At 42.6% G+C, this 16,702-nt stretch overlaps 1 protein-coding gene across 1 annotated transcript; it reads left to right on the top strand.

Annotated features, from left to right (window-relative positions):
- The first annotated feature begins 977 nt into the window (after positions 1 to 977).
- pkd1l3 (polycystic kidney disease 1-like 3) lies at positions 978 to 16,661 on the top strand. The gene is given in 28 exon segments (XM_066712484.1): positions 978 to 1,266; positions 1,724 to 1,885; positions 2,848 to 2,900; positions 4,020 to 4,144; positions 4,555 to 4,681; positions 5,073 to 5,201; positions 5,874 to 6,099; positions 6,494 to 6,687; positions 6,845 to 7,075; positions 7,721 to 7,822; positions 8,815 to 8,993; positions 9,206 to 9,349; positions 9,678 to 9,877; positions 10,183 to 10,466; positions 10,712 to 10,835; positions 11,089 to 11,287; positions 11,509 to 11,647; positions 11,924 to 12,017; positions 12,290 to 12,421; positions 13,267 to 13,452; positions 13,801 to 14,119; positions 14,427 to 14,560; positions 14,847 to 14,974; positions 15,075 to 15,235; positions 15,352 to 15,562; positions 15,745 to 15,846; positions 16,079 to 16,231; positions 16,428 to 16,661. Coding segments are annotated over 28 exon segments (4,761 nt in total).
- Positions 16,662 to 16,702: the final 41 nt, after the last annotated feature.

Here is a 16,702-nt window from a genome sequence, read left to right as displayed (position 1 = left end):
GAGAACATGGATCCATCATGCCTTGTTACCACTGTGCAGGCTGGTGGTGGTGGTGTAATGGTGTGGGGGATGTTTTCTTGGCACACTTTTGGCCCCTTAGTGCCAATTGGGCATCGTTTAAATGCCACGGCCTACCTGAGCATTGTTTCTGACCATGTCCATCCCTTTATGACCACCATGTAACCATCCTCTGATGGCTACTTCCAGCAGGATAATGCACCATGTCACAAAGGTCGAATCATTTCAAGTTGGTTTCTTGAACATGACAATGAGTTCACTGTACTAAACTGGCCCCCACAGTCACCAGATCTCAACCCAATAGAGCATCTTTGGGATGTGGTGGAACGGGAGCTTCGTGCCCTGGATGTGCATCCCACAAATCTCCATCAACTGCAAGATGCTATCCTATCAATATGGGCCAACATTTCTAAAGAATGCTTTCAGCACCTTGTTGAATCAATGCCACGTAGAATTAAGGCAGTTCTGAAGGCGAAAGGGGGTCAAACACAGTATTAGTATGGTGTTCCTAATAATCCTTTAGGTGAGTGTATATATATATATATATATATAAAGCCTAGTTGTATTGTGAAAATGAGACATATATACCTGGAGCTTAACATTTGTTTACCTGCTATGAAATTAATTCAGTTTAACTACAGACACATGAAACAAGATCCTCGTCTGGTTGTTTGAAAATGACTGAACCTGATACGTCTATGAATGAATATCAGATCTGGAGCTTTAGCTAATGAAGCCCAGAATCTGTTGGCATTGAACGAAAAGGCACACAGCAGAGTTTAATTAGTGCATTTCCTGGTGTCCAGGGGAAAGCAGTTTGAAGAAAGGTGCGATAACATATCACCTCAGGTCTTTATTCAGTACCATTTCATTCCATCTAGCTGAGCTTTGGATGCCTCGGGAGGTCTTTCGGTGCATATTGAAAGGTGGAGACAGCAAGGGATTTCGCTGTATAGAGTATGGCAGTGGCACCAGCTCTGGCAGTTTTTTCCATCCTTTTTACACTGCCTCTCTCTGGGGGAACAGGGTCCTGTCCTCCTCACCAGGTAGCCCTGGGCAAGTCCTGCTTTGAGTTTGTCCATGAGCAGGGTACATTTTCCCAGGCTCAGAGCTACTGTGAGGAAACTGGTGGACACCTGGCCTTTTTGACAGTGGTGGACATACAGGTGGCTTTGCAGCAGTACCTCCAGCCCAACTTGAGCTGGTGGATCGGACTGGCAAACACCGGTACCAATGGGAGCAGCACAGGTAGGCACTGAGTAATGTTTAACTACGAACTAGCATGCTGCACGTAAAAAGATATTCTTAACTTTTGTTTTAATCTTAGTTAAAAATACTGAAAATGAATGACCAAATCTGTACATTTGTATATATGCAGTATATCTATTGGAACTTCCAGCATAGATTACTATGATTTGAGCTTCACTCTTACACAGCATGATTAGGAAATATATGCTAATGTTCGTAGGCTGTGCCGAATGTACACATGGTTTTTTATGCCTTTTTGAATTACTTTTTTTAATCTCTTACAACACTGATGTCTAACAAAATATATGGGATTATTTGTAGAAAGTTACATACATAAAATGTGTTGAAAATACAGAATTGGGAGGGAGGAACTGTTTGGAGGTAAATCTCTCATGTGACATAGCCCACTGCCCACCAGCCTAAACTCCCTTTAGGATATTCTATCTCCTGTCCCCAGTGTCCAGGCAGAACAACTCTGCTGTGTCCTTCAGTACCTGGACTGCGACACTCCGTCCTCTTATGTCTATCCCACAGTGTGGCTGTGTCCTGTGGCATTCTGGGTACCACTGTGCCACCACCTCCAATTGTAACCAAGAACGGCCCTTCATCTGCCAGTTTGGTGGGTATTAACACAACATCAACAGTGCCAGGGAGGGGGATATGCAATCTGCACTTAGATATGTATACAAAACTATGTTATGTTATGAATATCCAGTTATGGTCAGTATTTGACCATAGTGTGTAGTCACAGCAGCATTTAAAGGTCTTCCATTAGAAAGCGTTTTGAAGCCCATAGCAGTCTTGCCAATGTTTCCTTTCCTTTCAATAATGCTAAACAGTGTCTCTCTTAAACAGTAGCTTAACAGAATACTCACTCTTAATTGTATTTCTTCAGTGAGTCCTGTGGGATTGGTTTGGATTGTGCTCCTCTTCTAATTACTACATCACTGCTCTGTATTTATTCTGAGTGTAGTGGAGAATACACTGGTGTTTACCCATTATATATGAATTTCGCAATTAATTATGTAAACAGATAACAGTTCTAATGATAACACATGGGCATTTATGTTTGGTACTTTAGCTTATATTGTAATAAATAAATAAATAAATGGAAAAAAAGCTTTCTGTGCAAACAGAGATTATGTGACAAAGCAGAGCCTTAATAAACTGACTTCCTATCCCAGCTGTGTCTTTGTTTGCTAACCTACAGGGAGGTCTATTTGCTGGTGAGTTGTCTGTAATTACCTCTCTGTTTACTTTCATGTGGAGCAGAGATCACCAAGCTCTGAGGATTGTATGCTAAACAGTTTGAGAGTATTCTCTTTAATTCTCTTGATCAAAATGGTTTGTACACATAGGACTGTGTTGGGATTAAGACCCCTTTTTATGTAACTAATTTAACTTAATTTAATGAAGGATTCAATTTCCCTTTATTTGTTATTACAAAGGAATATATCTACCATTTCCAACCCATGTATTGCATCACAGCCTACTGGCAGCCTTTCTGAAAGCTACAGACCTGGCTGTGTTTCCTGTGCTCTATCAACCAATAAACCTCTGTGTTCGTTTTCCCTTCTGCAGAGTCATCTGGCAAACCGTGTCGCGTCAGATCAGAGCTCCCGGATGTCTTTCCTGTAAGTCCCTTCACAGAGCTCCACTGACCCTCTCTCTTAGTCAATGTGTAATGTGCAATCTTGACATGAAACCTAATGAATAGGGGAAGATATTGATCTCCTGAAATCCCCAATCTCTCCTACTTTACTGACACACACAAGTTTGAAACATCGTCTCTCGATCGGTACTTTCCTTATCCTGGGTGCAGTCTTCAGTACACCAAGATTCACAAATACAATTAATTATATATATATATATATATATATATATATATATATATATATATATATATATATATATATATATATATATATATAATGAAGTAAAAATAAAAACATTACATGTAGAACATTAGATAGAGAAGTAATGAAAATAATATCAATATCAAGGTGATCAAAACAATTAGGATAATAATAATTATTGCATAAAACTATAAAGTGATAACAAACGCTGAAAGCGTTCCATGACACCAGTAGTTAAACAATCCCAGAATACATTGTCGATCATTGCAAGATGCTTGAGAAGTTGCTTCAATAATATTGTTTACAGATTCCCATTACTACCTTTAGTCCTTTGTAGATCCCTTTCACTATTTTAATTTGTTGGACAAAATGCTCATACAATCTCCCCTGTCCCTTTAACATGTCAGTCTTTACAGTATGCTTGCATGCAGAGATGCCCGGTTACCACTACGCCACCCCCCAGCACACAGGACCCCCTGCTATACCCTTTCACTGCTATCCCTACCAGATACAACAACCTAACCCAACAGGTATAGAAATGCATATACAGTTAATATACATTGGGGAATTCACCTTCATGAGTTTACATTCTTCAAATAAGGCTACAACTGGTACAACTGGGTTTATGCTATCTATAATCTATATAAATTGCTATATACAATCTGTTAATGCTTATTCCTTTCTTTCCCTGGTTCTGCTGCCCCAGGATTTGGAAAACATTGTGAGGAATTTCAGCGGGTATCTCTTTTCATCTATCAGCAACCTCCTGCAATCCATACACTCCACCCACAGTTCCAGCTCACAGGTTAGAAGCCAACCGACTCGTGTCTGTAACCAACTTCTGCTCACAGATCTGGCCAAATGTGTGCTCTGTCCTATGACTTTGTCCTCTCACAGAAGGAAAAGTTGTCCAGCTCCACTCTAGCAGCTCTAGACAACCTGGAGGAAAGTCTAGTGCAGCACAGTCCAGTTGGGGTACCAGTCACTCTAGAGGACTCGAACCTTGGCATTGCACTCAGCAGGTTTGTCACTTCCACTTTCTCTCTCATCTGTACAGTCCAAATCAGCAAAGCAATGCAGGCCTCCCATTTAGTAAATACCTAAGTATTACATATCCATCTTTTCCACATGGTGTGGAAGTTAAAAGCTAGCTTGTGATATAACAAACCCCAAAGCAAAATTGATTATGGCTTTAAACAACAAGCAGCTTTTTCCATTTTATATTTTGAGGACTGCAGCATAGTACTGAAAGCTATTCGTATATCCCTTGGGTGCTGAGACATGACCTAGATCCTTTACAAGGTCATTTCAGTCAGCTTTTCAGGATCACTGGGAGCATCTCTAGCAGTTGTAGATTTGGTGATATGTCTTCAAACCTTTTTATGTCTACAACATGGATGTAAGAAGGTTTTCTGGTTTGTCCTTTGTTTAGGCAGGATTTCTCAACCTTGCCTTTGAGCTCACACAGCCTCAACAAGCCATCTGACTTCAGCCTTACTTTTCCGCCTGCGCCTGCTCTTGAGAATATCATCAGCGATACTAAAGATCTGAGCCTACAGGTAAACCCAACGCTGGGGTATGGTAGGGAGGGTTTGAAAACCTTAAGTGAACTTCAGAGGATAGTCTATTCCTCACACATACCTCCCTGTCTCTTATATCCTCCTAGTTCCATTTTCTTCAGCTAGTCAGTATTTAGTGTTGGTTTGTGTGATTTTTTTATATAGTTCTCTGTTTGTATATGTTATCGTGTTGTTGATTTTGAGGCAGGCATCATGCAAATAAATCATATTAACTATAAAATATATAAATAATAATCTACATCACAGTATTCTTTGTCCAAGAGTGCACTCTGAAGGAGATGGAGACATAGTATGCTGAAGAAAAGTTATTGGGAGAATTGTCATGATGTTTGGCACAGATGGTGGTTTGTCTCTCTGTTGTCTTCTTCAGCTGGCACTGTTTCACTCCAACCCTCTGCCCACCTCAGCTCACACCTCCATCACTGGGCCAGTGGCTCGTGTCAGGCTGATGTCCAGGCAAAGAGAGCTCAGCGTCAGCGGACTTCAGCAGGACATCACGGTAACACAACTTCTGAACTCTGACAGATGTGAGAATCGTCAGATCTGTAGCAGGATCTATAGCAGGAGTTAAAATCACTTCTGTAGCTCTGCCTTGGAGAACAACAAATGAATGCAATTTTAATTCCTGACATTTCATTTGAAAAGACCAAAGAGCTGCACCATTATAAAACAAACTATCATGCATAAAAATGTCTATCTAACAAATCTGCAAGGCACTTAATTTGCAATGCAGTTAAGATGCAATGTGCTTGGCCTGCCTAATCAGATGTGCACCTGTGAGAATTGTTGCCTTTATTTTAACATTTCCTATAACACTAGATAAGTGAGGACCAATAACTAAAACTAATATTTTGACTTCAACTGTTACAGAGAGCAAACCTGTTGTCCTTTTCTTCATTCATTATTTAGAGCCATATCCAGAACCTTTAATGCCTCTTGTTCAGTTGGCCCTCATAGTAAGAGGAAAAGTACTGAAATTCCATCCCATCCCGGAAGGAATAAATTGTACAAATAATGTGCTAAGACCTGAAATTGTGATGCACGTTGTTCTTATGGGAAGTTTTGAAAAAGTGCAATAATTTCAAAATGTTTCTTTGCGCTCTAACAAAGTGCCAAGGGATTCTTTCCTTAAATTCCTACTTACTAACTTCCACTGTGCTTGCATTTACAGATCTCTCTCTCCAGGGCTGCTACCCAGAATTCCACAATTAAGGTGTTACCAATTGGGCGCAATATGACTGTGGCCCTGAATGTGACAACCCTCAACCAGACCTTGGTAGTGTGCATTGAGCCAGATACCCCCATCAACATGAGGATGTCCCTTGTTTTTGGGTCACCATCTCTAAATGGGATGAAACTAGAAAATGCCACATTCCCCCAGCCAGGGCTAACTGGAGGTGAGATGTCAGGGGTCACATTTACAAGTCACTAAATTAAATGCTTTAGTGATTGAAGGACAATGAAATAGGCCTGAGGCAGATACCCTACTGAGTTCTGCTGTCGATACACCTGCACTGCTATCCTTCTGATCTGAAAGAAAACTCTTCAACATTTAAGATTTCTTGATAAGTAGGTAATTGATACCACATTATACCTGGTACATATTCATTAGACTGAAGTGACTGACAATAGTTTATATGTTCACATAGAATTCTTCACTTAATGATTAATATCTATTTTATTATCTCTATTATTTGTTTCCAAAACAGTGGCCATGAAGAACATATTGATATGACCTTCTAAACAGCAGCTGCTGCACCGTATTTAAAGCTAATCTCCCTCATTTTGCAGCAGCAGCCTATACCTGGGTCCTGCCCTCCTCAAGCTTCTCTCGAAGCATGGGAGAGTACTTCATCACCATGACAACTGAGTCCTCCACCAATGCATCCACCCCCAGAACTGTGACTTACAGTGTGGCCACCTTCTTCACTGTCTGCCTGTTCTGGAACCACAGTCAGAATGACTGGATCACAGAGGGCTGCAAGGTTGGTACACCCCCCACCTCTCAACCACCTTTCAACACAGCTGAGGGTGTTAGCAAGTCACCTCAAATCAGTGGGTGATTTTAGAGCGTGACGACATTTGCAATTGAACTGTGGTGCAGTAGACCTTAGTTTTGAAACATCTTTCTCCCCCTCTTAGGTTGGCCCACAGTCCTCCATGCAGGTGACTCAGTGTCTCTGTAATCACCTCACCTTCTTTACTACCTCCTTCTATGTCACACCCAACACAGTCAGCCTCCTGGATGCCGCCAAGCTCTTTGCAGAGGTCCCCAATAATCCAGCAGTTGTGATATTAGTGAGCGTGGTCATCGGGGTCTATCTGCTGCTCCTAGTGTGGGCCTGCATCAGAGACCAGCAAGACAGTGCCAAGGTACCCCTCCTGTTACACTTACAAACACAAAGGGTTACATGATGTATAAAGCTTCTGATGCAAATTATATTAACAATCCCTACTCTATCAACCCAGTTAAGATGTCATGGGTAACACTTTAGATCACAGTGTCATTAATAAACGATTGGTAAAATGCATATAACACAGTAACCATTAATAATTACATTTATAAATGATCAAACTTTTATAAGATATAATTTATAATTTATAATAAATGTTTTTTTTTAAATATTGTCTTCATTTCAATCTTCTTTGATAAATGATCAATGATATCCTATGAAGGTTTATTGATATTTTATTAATGGAATTATGAGTGGTTCCTAACTGTTTTATTAGCTTTTTACCAATCATGTATTAATGACACCTTAATATAAAGTGTTACCATGTCATGGTTAATCATCAGCGTCTTTATTATTCCTGATTTTATTGTACTTAAATGGCCAAATGAGGTATGGTTTATTTGTCTAATATCAAAGAAAACAACAGCAAATTAGTGTGTTGGCCAGCAGCAGGAGAGTTAAAGGAAATATTTGGAATGCATGTATAGAATGGTCTCTTCATATGTGGGCTTTGACTGGTCAGTTATATCAATTAATGCTGCCCTTCTCTGCTCTCTTGCTCCAGATCAAGATAACATGCCTCTCCAATAATGACCCCTTCGCTCAGTATCGCTACCTGGTCCATGTCTACACTGGGTATCGCTGCAGGTCCTCAACCTCTGACAGGGTAAGCCTCACTTGTCCCTTCTGACCATCTAAACTGATCTTTTAGGGGTAATTTGTGGTTCACAGTAGATGTCAGACTTACAATGTGGCATTAGCTGTTTATTCTGTGGCTGTCTTTACCGTTAACATAAGTATATGGCTGGACACTTTTGGTGAACTTGAATTTTGGTTCTGGATATTGTTTGGGCTAAAAGTGGGGCAGGTAGGTAGGTATCTTATTGGTGTATGCAGTGGGATGTCATGAAATGCATTTCTGGCTGGTTATGAAAAGTAAGAGATAATTACTCTCCTCAGACTCGATTTGTAACTCCTGTAGTGGGAAAATGTTCTTTTATTATTTTTTCTGTATATGATTTCTATATTATTAATTGTTTCATGTTGTTATAGTATTAATTGTTTCAGTTTTGTCTATGAAACAATCATTTGTTTGTATTTACCCCTTCGTTTGAGCTACTTTAATTAGTATTTACCCTATATTTTGATCTTATTAATTGATTCAGTTTTATCTATGCAACAATCATTTGTTTGTATTTAGCCCTTCGTATGAACCACTTTAATTATTAGTTTACATGCAGGAATACTACAGAAATCTACCAAAGTCATGTTACCCTGCCTCCGCCTCAAGATTTCTTGGATTGTATACAAAACAATTGTCTTCAAGTCACTCTGCCTCTGCCTTTGCCTCAAGGCTCACTGTTTCTTGAATATATAGGCCTACAGCTATTGTCTTTTGAATACCTGATCAACAACTGAATTAGTATGCATGGGGTAGATTGGACTCATACAGCTGGATCTAACTGGATTTGCTGTAACCTATTGTCTATCAAAGATAAAAAGGGGCTTCTTCCAGCTCTCATCTCTAGTTCTTTTCTTCACTTAATGTGAGAAGAAGGCTTCGAGTTAACTTGTATTTCTTATTTTGTATAATAAACTTGTTACTTCTTCATCGGTGTATCCTGAGATTTACTGAAACCACTACACTCCCACTGCCAGGTGGTGTTGACATTGCAGGGCTCCCAGGGGCAGAGTGAGCCCCATCTCCTGAGTGACCCTGACAAGCCAGTGTTTGAGAGAGGAGGGGTGGACATGTTCCTGCTAACCACGCCCTTCTCCCTGGGGGAGCTGCAGAGTATCCGACTGTGGCACGACAACTCGGGGGACCACCCTGCCTGGTGAGTGAGATGGGTGAATCAATATAGAATGGAATGGAGCAAGTTCCAAGTCAGCAATTAAGAAATAATAAAACCTGCCACATATTTAAAAAAAGTGAGCTTAGAAAGAGAAAGATATCTGCAGGCAAAATACAACACAAATACAATCCCATCACACATTCTGCATGTCGATGAACAGCTAAGAATTTCCCTACACTCTCTTTTCCTCTCAGGTATGTCAAAAAGGTCACAGTGCATGACCTGGAAGTGGACTGCTGATGGCAGTTCCTGTGTGACTGCTGGCTGGCTGGGGATGTTGACGGCGCTGTGCTTGACAGAGTTTTCCCATCTGCCTCGGAAGCTCAGATCCATTTCCGGTATGGGGAAAACCCTTCACTCCTACACTGCAACTTGAAAGACTGTTTGACACCTCAGTGAACACACAGTACTGGGTGTGAACCAGCAGTCACAATGGGGTTAGTTTGTTCAATGTTAACCAGCCATCACATAAACCAACAGGCAGTTTCCCAATGTAAATAAAAGTACCCAATTTAATTAAAATATCTACCAATAGGCAGTTAATGCATCCCATGGCTAAACACTATTCTTATAGTATTATATATAATATAATGGCTGTTTTGACAATTTCAGTAGAAGTTTGTAGGTGAGCAGGTTTCACAGCTCTGCTGCTCCTCTCCCACTCAGCTGGCTCTTTGCAGTGTGGGCTACACAGAGCATTGTGGACGGCCACCTGTGGCTGTCAGTATTCATCCGCCCGGCTCACAGCACCTTCTCCTCCGCCCAGCGCCTGTCCTGCTGCCTCTCACTGTTGCTCTGCTCAATGCTTTGCAGCATCTGGTACTGGGACACAAAGAGAAATAGCAGCAGTCTTCTCGAGGACCTGGGTAAGGATGAGAGCTGCTGGGCAAACATCTACAACACTCACATACAGCTATCCTTACTCTTGAGGGGCTTGCAGAGGTGCTACTGTTTACATACCACTCCACTTAATCATCACGCTCAGTCCATAATAAGGGTTCTCTCAGTTCTCTTTTTATGTTTAAGTGTCTTAGAATACTATGTTAAGTACAAGCAGGAATTTGGACAAATAAATTAACTCATTACGTTTACATGGCAGAAGTGTATAGCATTCTGAGAATTAGAAACTGCTTCCTGTGAAAGCCTGTGTGTGTGACTCATTGTGTGGCAGGTGAGTACGCCTTCTCCTGGCAGGATGTGATGGTGAGCATCCAGAAGTCACTCACCATGTTTCCCATCAACCTGCTCATTGTCCAGCTCTTCAGACTGCCCAAGCCACGCCCACCCTCACCCTCCAGAGGGGCAGTGTCCAAATCTGCCCAATCTTCATTGGACCCTGGCCCCATCTCTCCCCTGATGCAGCAACCCCACAGATGGGCAGACCAGGGAGATCCCTTCCTCCCCGCACAGCCTATGGGCCCTCCTCCTTTCCTCTCCATGCAGAACATCATCCGGGTGAGTGGCACACATTTGTTAATCAAGATGCCTTGAGAGACTGAAGTATGGGTAAGAAAGTATGAAGAGAAAGCATTCTTCTAACACAGACATATTGTTTTGGAGATCAAACTTGTGGCCTTATTCATGTTATGCAAATTAGCTGGAAATAGTCATGCTGAGATAAAGTGCAATACATGTCTCCCCAAAGACATCTGTACTGTGCTGAAGTAATTGAAGTGAGAATAGGTTGTCTTCTCTCTCAGGACCTGCAGTATCTGGCCCATCTGTGTGGGCAGGCCAGTGACCAGGGTGGCAGAGTACAGTCTGACATACACAATCTCTTCTCCCTCCTCTACTTGCTACAGAAGCAGCCCCAGTTGTGTTCAGGTGAGGATTGAGCAGTTTAAAGATTATATAACCCTGGAACTGAACCCAAAATGAAGAACATTTATTTCAAAACCTAGTAAAAAGCATTCTGAAAAAATTAAAAATAGTATTATTATTGGCAATTATCTTATATTAAGTCTCAGTATGGACCGGTATGTTTAATCAGGGCTATGACAGAAATAGGGTTATAAAGCATTACTATAAAGGGCTTATTTGAATAAACTCTTCCTTGGTATTCTGGGATTCTCTACAGTGAGCTTCCATGAGGATAAGTACTCCAGAGGTCCCAGTTTAAGGAGATATGCCAGAAGAGTGCTGAGCAGTTCAAAGATACAGATGTCACTGTTGGGAGCTGAGGTCTTCCCAAACATCTACGACTATCTGCATGCCTCAGAGTTGCTGGACAGACTGATCTCTAAACTAGGGTCACCAGAGGAACCCAATCACTGCTGGTAACAAAAGGGGGAAAGCTCTTTAATGTCAGGGATGACTGTTATTGGCTGATGGCAGAGAGGTGGAGGGTTTCATTATGAAACCTTATTTAACCTTTCTGGACTTGTTGATGGTTGTGTGTGTGTTTAAATGAAAAAGGAACTAGATTTATGACATATATGAAGTGTGGCTTGTAGCATTGGGTATTATCTGACAACAGCTCCTGTGTTTGTATTGGCAGCCCACCTGCTTCACCCCAGCTGCCCCACCAGCGCTGTGCTTTGCCCTGGTGGTGTGTGTACCTGGGCTGGCTAGCTGTGCTGGTCAGTAGTTTCTTCTCTGCCCTGTACATCATGCTGTTTTCCCTGAAAATGGGCCAGGTACAAGCAACACGGTGGCTGGTGTCTGTAACCAACACAACACTTCAGAGCATCTTCTTGATCTTCCCACTTAAGGTAACAGTAATCTGCATATTCAGTGCTCTTACCACAGAAAACCACAATCCACATGAGTAACACATAGTGGACAACTTTAAGGGTCTCATTGTAGTGAAACTGATTGATGTTTTCCATGGTTAGTGTTGTCCTAGGTAATAAGCAACCCTGATTATAGATGGTGGTGTTTTATAGTGTAGATATTGTCTTTGTGCTGTGCAGGTTCTGATGGAGGCACTGCTCTTTTCTATGTTGCGAAGGAAAGTGGTCAGTGAATGGGACAATGGCCTGCCTCCAAGAATCCCTTCCCCTACAGGTGAGACTGGCATGGGTGAAGGTTTGCTTTGAGAAGGCACCGAAATGGCCAAGACTTGCAAACACACATTACTGAGGGCAGGAATAGAAGGACACATTCTTATGAATCTTGGGTGTGAACAAATGTACTTTAAAACCTGCTGTTAGAGTAAATTGTCCAGTGGCACAGATCAGGGGTTTTCAGATCACGGTTTTGGCTCAACAAGCATACAATATCCTCCCTAAGTCTTGTTAAAGTCACTAACCCGACACCCTTCCCACCTTCACCCCCAGGGGAGACGGTGGGGTTTCGGAAGGATCGCAGCAGTCCACATTACCAGCCCCCTGCCCCCCTGCTGCAGCAGACAGCGTGGGACCTGTGGGAAGAGAAGAGAAACATGTACATTCTCCTCTGGGACATATTAGGTATGGCTCTAACTCACTGAAAAGCACTGATGAAGAAGCAGAACTCTGCAGTGCTGGCCCTGGATGATAATTGCATCACAGTACCCTGCCAGATGTAACAGTGTTTATAGCTTTCAAAGATTGAGAAACGATTAAATGCATCCTGGCTTCCCTTTGTGGAATACTGTAGCGCTCTGGGACTGTGTGCGCGGAGACTGCAGTGTCTGGCAGTTCATTGTTGGATGTTTGTTATTAAGGGGGCATCTGATCTTGTCCTGATGTACAGAAACGTACAAGAGAATTTTAGAAATGATTTACTTATTTAATATTTTCCATTTTGTGAATTGTGTTTTTTTAAACCTCTGTGACACACCTGAAATGAACGGAATTAACAATGGTGATATCAACAGTGATGTATCATTTATGGACTCTCCTTTCAATACTACAATACAGCATATGGGCAGAGTGACGATTCTGAATATTATTTAGCCCATGAAGTGCAGAGCAAGAACATTTTTATATATATAAAAAAGGAATATCCAACTTCACATCTCTGAATCTTAAGTTTTACTTAGGGATACAGATGATAGTTTGAATGGTTTATTGTTTACATTCAGGTTGTATGGAGAGCTTTATTTTGAATAATTTTGCAAAATTGAGTGTTAAAATTAGACTTACATTTTGGTCCGAGCTGGGGTTAGGGACAACTGCATTCTATCTGACACCTTCTGGCCTAATTGACATCAGAAATTATGAATCAGGGCTGACTATAGTAATGGGTGAGATGTTCTAAAATGCTGTCAATTCAATTGTGGTTCGCATTATTTGGAGGAACCCTTCTCATTTTCTGTGATTGTTCCCCCCAGTTCACATGGCATTCCTGTCCATTCTTTTGGTGGTTGTCTATGCAGAGAAGAACACGCATGAGTTTAATTTTCACTGTGCCATAAGAGGTACTGTCACCAACAAGCTACAGAAGGTGCAGAGACTCCAGGACTTCTATCCCTGGGCTAATGCCAGCCTCCTGCCCAGCCTCTATGGTCCGTACAGAGGTGAGAACCAGACACACACCTGCACAGAGAACACTTTTCTTAGGCATACATCTTTGGATTTCACTTCTTTCAGGAATATGACAGTGTGACAGATTGTTTCAAGTTAAAAATCAACAATCTCTACTTGTTTGTGCTAACAGTATGTCGTTAAGGCCTCTTCTCACTGTGTTCAACCCAGACATCTTGATTCCCCTCCACCTCTCTCTCGACCCTCATGTCAATAAACAAAAAGGACTAAAGTAACAGTGAGAATGCTAGCATGTATTCACACTGAGACCACTTAGTGGCCAATCACTTATTTTCATTAAAAAAACCCATCAATTTCAAAACAACATCCTGTTCCATAAGGGTTCATCTCTGACGGGAACTCAAAGTTGATTGGCAGCCCCCGGATCCGACAGCTGCGAGTGCGGGCCAGCCAGTGCCATGTGCCAACAGAGGGGTGGCAGAAGTGTTTCTTTCCCTACACCCCCCAGAACGAGGACAGAGCGGACTATGAGCCTGGTTGGAGCATCAACACCACTACAGCCCACACTGGGGCAGAACAGGCCTGGCTGTACTGTGCCCATGACTGCATGAAAGAGAGCACAGTGTGGGGCAGGCTGGCACTATACCAGGGAGCGGGGTATGCAGTGGAGCTGGGCACAGAGCTCTGGGAGGCTGAGAGGTAACCAGAATATTCCACTAAATCAGCTGCATGTTCCAGCTACCATAACCAACAAGAATATAGTGGCATAATATATAGTTTGTTTTAAATTGTCTACAGAAACAATGTCATTCTCCATTCTCTTCTGCTTCAGTCCTTTCTAAACATTTCTAACATTCACTGTAGCTCCAGTGTTACTAATCATTATTAGATTTATTTTGTTTTAAGAGTATTTGACTAATTTGGCTAAATTCTGTCTTAATGTTGTGTTCTGAGTTCATGATGTTTGTATGTGGTTTGAACATCTCCATGGTTGGTGTCTTTCCAGGATGCTGACTGTCCTCTCTCAGCATGGTTGGTTGGATGCACACAGCAGGGCCTTGTTTGTGGAATTTAACATCTACAACGCCAATATCGATCTATTGGGATTCATCACACTGAGCCTGGAGACCAGCGGAGAGGGTGAGAGATGGAGCGAGTGTCAAGGAGATCAAGAGAGAGTGAGTGAGAGTGAGACAGAAGAAGCTGAGAGTGCAGACTAGAAAGAATGTCATCTGATGTGAGGAATTGTGAAATGAAGAAATGGAGTAAATAGGAGAGTAGGCGCGAGAGGATGATTTTTCTCATACTCCAAAAAGTGAAATGAAGTATAGTAGCAGGTCCTTCCTGGAAAAATGAAGCTGTTGAACACATCATGACTGGAACTCCTCACAGCAGCTGTGTATGTGTATGTGTATGTGTTGTACAGGAGGTGTCTTCTCGTCTTTTGACCTCCACTGCATGTCACTGTATCTAAGTATGGGAAGCAGCTCGATGGCAGTTCACTGTGCCCAAATACTGTTCATCATCTTCATCTTCTACTACATGGTCAAGCAGGTGAGTCTCATAAGCCTAAGATACTTTCTCACATGTCTTGTTCATGTGTTGGTCTCTTGGTATTTGCTCCAGCAGTGTCTCTTCCTCTTGCTTCTTGCAGTGTCTGGTGCTGAGAGAACAGAAGCTAGCATATTTCCAAGGCTTGCTCAACCTGCTTGAATTGTTGATTGTCCTGATGGGCTGGACAGGGCTGGGGCTCTTCATTGCCAAGGTGCTGCTGAGGCAGGAGTCTATAAACCAGTATCATCAGGACAAAACCAGGTACCCTTACCCAAAACACAGAATGCAGACTATCCTAGAGCGGGAATAGGTCTGCATGCTGAAATCCTGAAGGAGAATTCAGGAAGGGCTCTGACAGTGCTGTCCTCTCACTGCAGGTACATCAGTTTCAGCCAAGCAGCCACCGTGGACAGGGGTGTCAATTACCTAATCGCCTGCCTGGTGTTGTTGGGCACTGTCAAGCTGTGGCACCTCCTGAGGCTCAACCCCCACCTGCATGTCCTGACCTCGGCTGTACGTCGTGCCTGGGGAGAGCTTCAGGTCTTGCTGCTCTTCATCTGTATCCTCCTCATGGCCTACTCCTTGACCGTGAGTGCCCCCTGCATGCAGGCCACAAAAGCTAAGAGCTACCGGAGACACGCAAGATTCTCATTTTTTTCTTGTGATGTAATTGATAAGTTGAAAATAAATGGTCTTCTTGCATGGCTCCAAAGAAAAGATCCACTTTAGTTTCAGTTTTTTGATCATATCTCTTTATTGCTCTCTCTCAGTGTCACCTGTTGTATGGCCATTATCTGAACTCCTACACCAGCTTCTACCGCTCATTCATCACGATGATCCTTCTGCTGATGGGCAGCTTCAACTACAGTGAGGTAAGGGCCCTGACACTGGGGGAGCACAGTGTCAGGGAGGGAGAAGGAACTAGAGAGTTTGTGGGCTGAGATGGAGGTTGAGCATTAAACATATGGGTCATAGGGAGTGGGAAGGTGACTGGAAAACGGTGTGAGGCATAAAAAGGGAGACTACCAACACACCTGCTACCCCTCACAGCTGAAGAGAAGTTGTGTGTTGAGGCCCACACTGTCTCCATCTCCTCCCTCTCAGATACAGGACATCAGCCCAATCCTGGGGCCCCTGCTGACTGGCTCATGCATCCTGCTCATGCTGTTTGTGATGATGAACCTGTTTGTGTCTGTGCTGCTGGTGTCGGTCAGTCAAGAGATCCACAACCCCACGGTAAGATCAGCCCCCCAAGTTGTACTCATTTCGTAATAAAAAACATATTATTTTCTTATTTTAAAGAGAACTATAAACATTCACTTAAAGATTGAAAAAATAAATGATGGACCAGGGCAGGCCATGATGAATGGGAAGATTAATCTTCAGGCGTTCCCTGTGGAAATAAACAATAGGTAATAGCAATGCTGGACACTGGTCTGTGCTCCCCCTCTAGTTAACCATTTCACTGCCACTATCTCTGAAGCCTTGCAAGCATGCTGTGATTGTGAAGGTGCTGCTCAGGAAGCTGGGCACTCTGATTGGGGACAACCTGCAGGAGAAGGCTGGGACCACAGAGAAGACAGGCAGTGAGAACCCCGAGAAAGAGACCGGCACAGCAGAAGCACACAACACACTCAGCCGCAGACGCACAGAAACTGGTGTACATGTACTGCTAGGTGTGGGGTAGTGGTACAGTGAGGATTCCCATTTGTATGCTTTGTGGTTCTA

Source organism: Amia ocellicauda, chromosome 9, assembly GCF_036373705.1.
Source record: "Amia ocellicauda isolate fAmiCal2 chromosome 9, fAmiCal2.hap1, whole genome shotgun sequence".
Taxonomy (NCBI): domain Eukaryota; kingdom Metazoa; phylum Chordata; class Actinopteri; order Amiiformes; family Amiidae; genus Amia; species Amia ocellicauda.
Note: the sequence above shows the minus strand (reverse complement) of the source record. Positions and strands in the feature narration are given on the sequence as shown.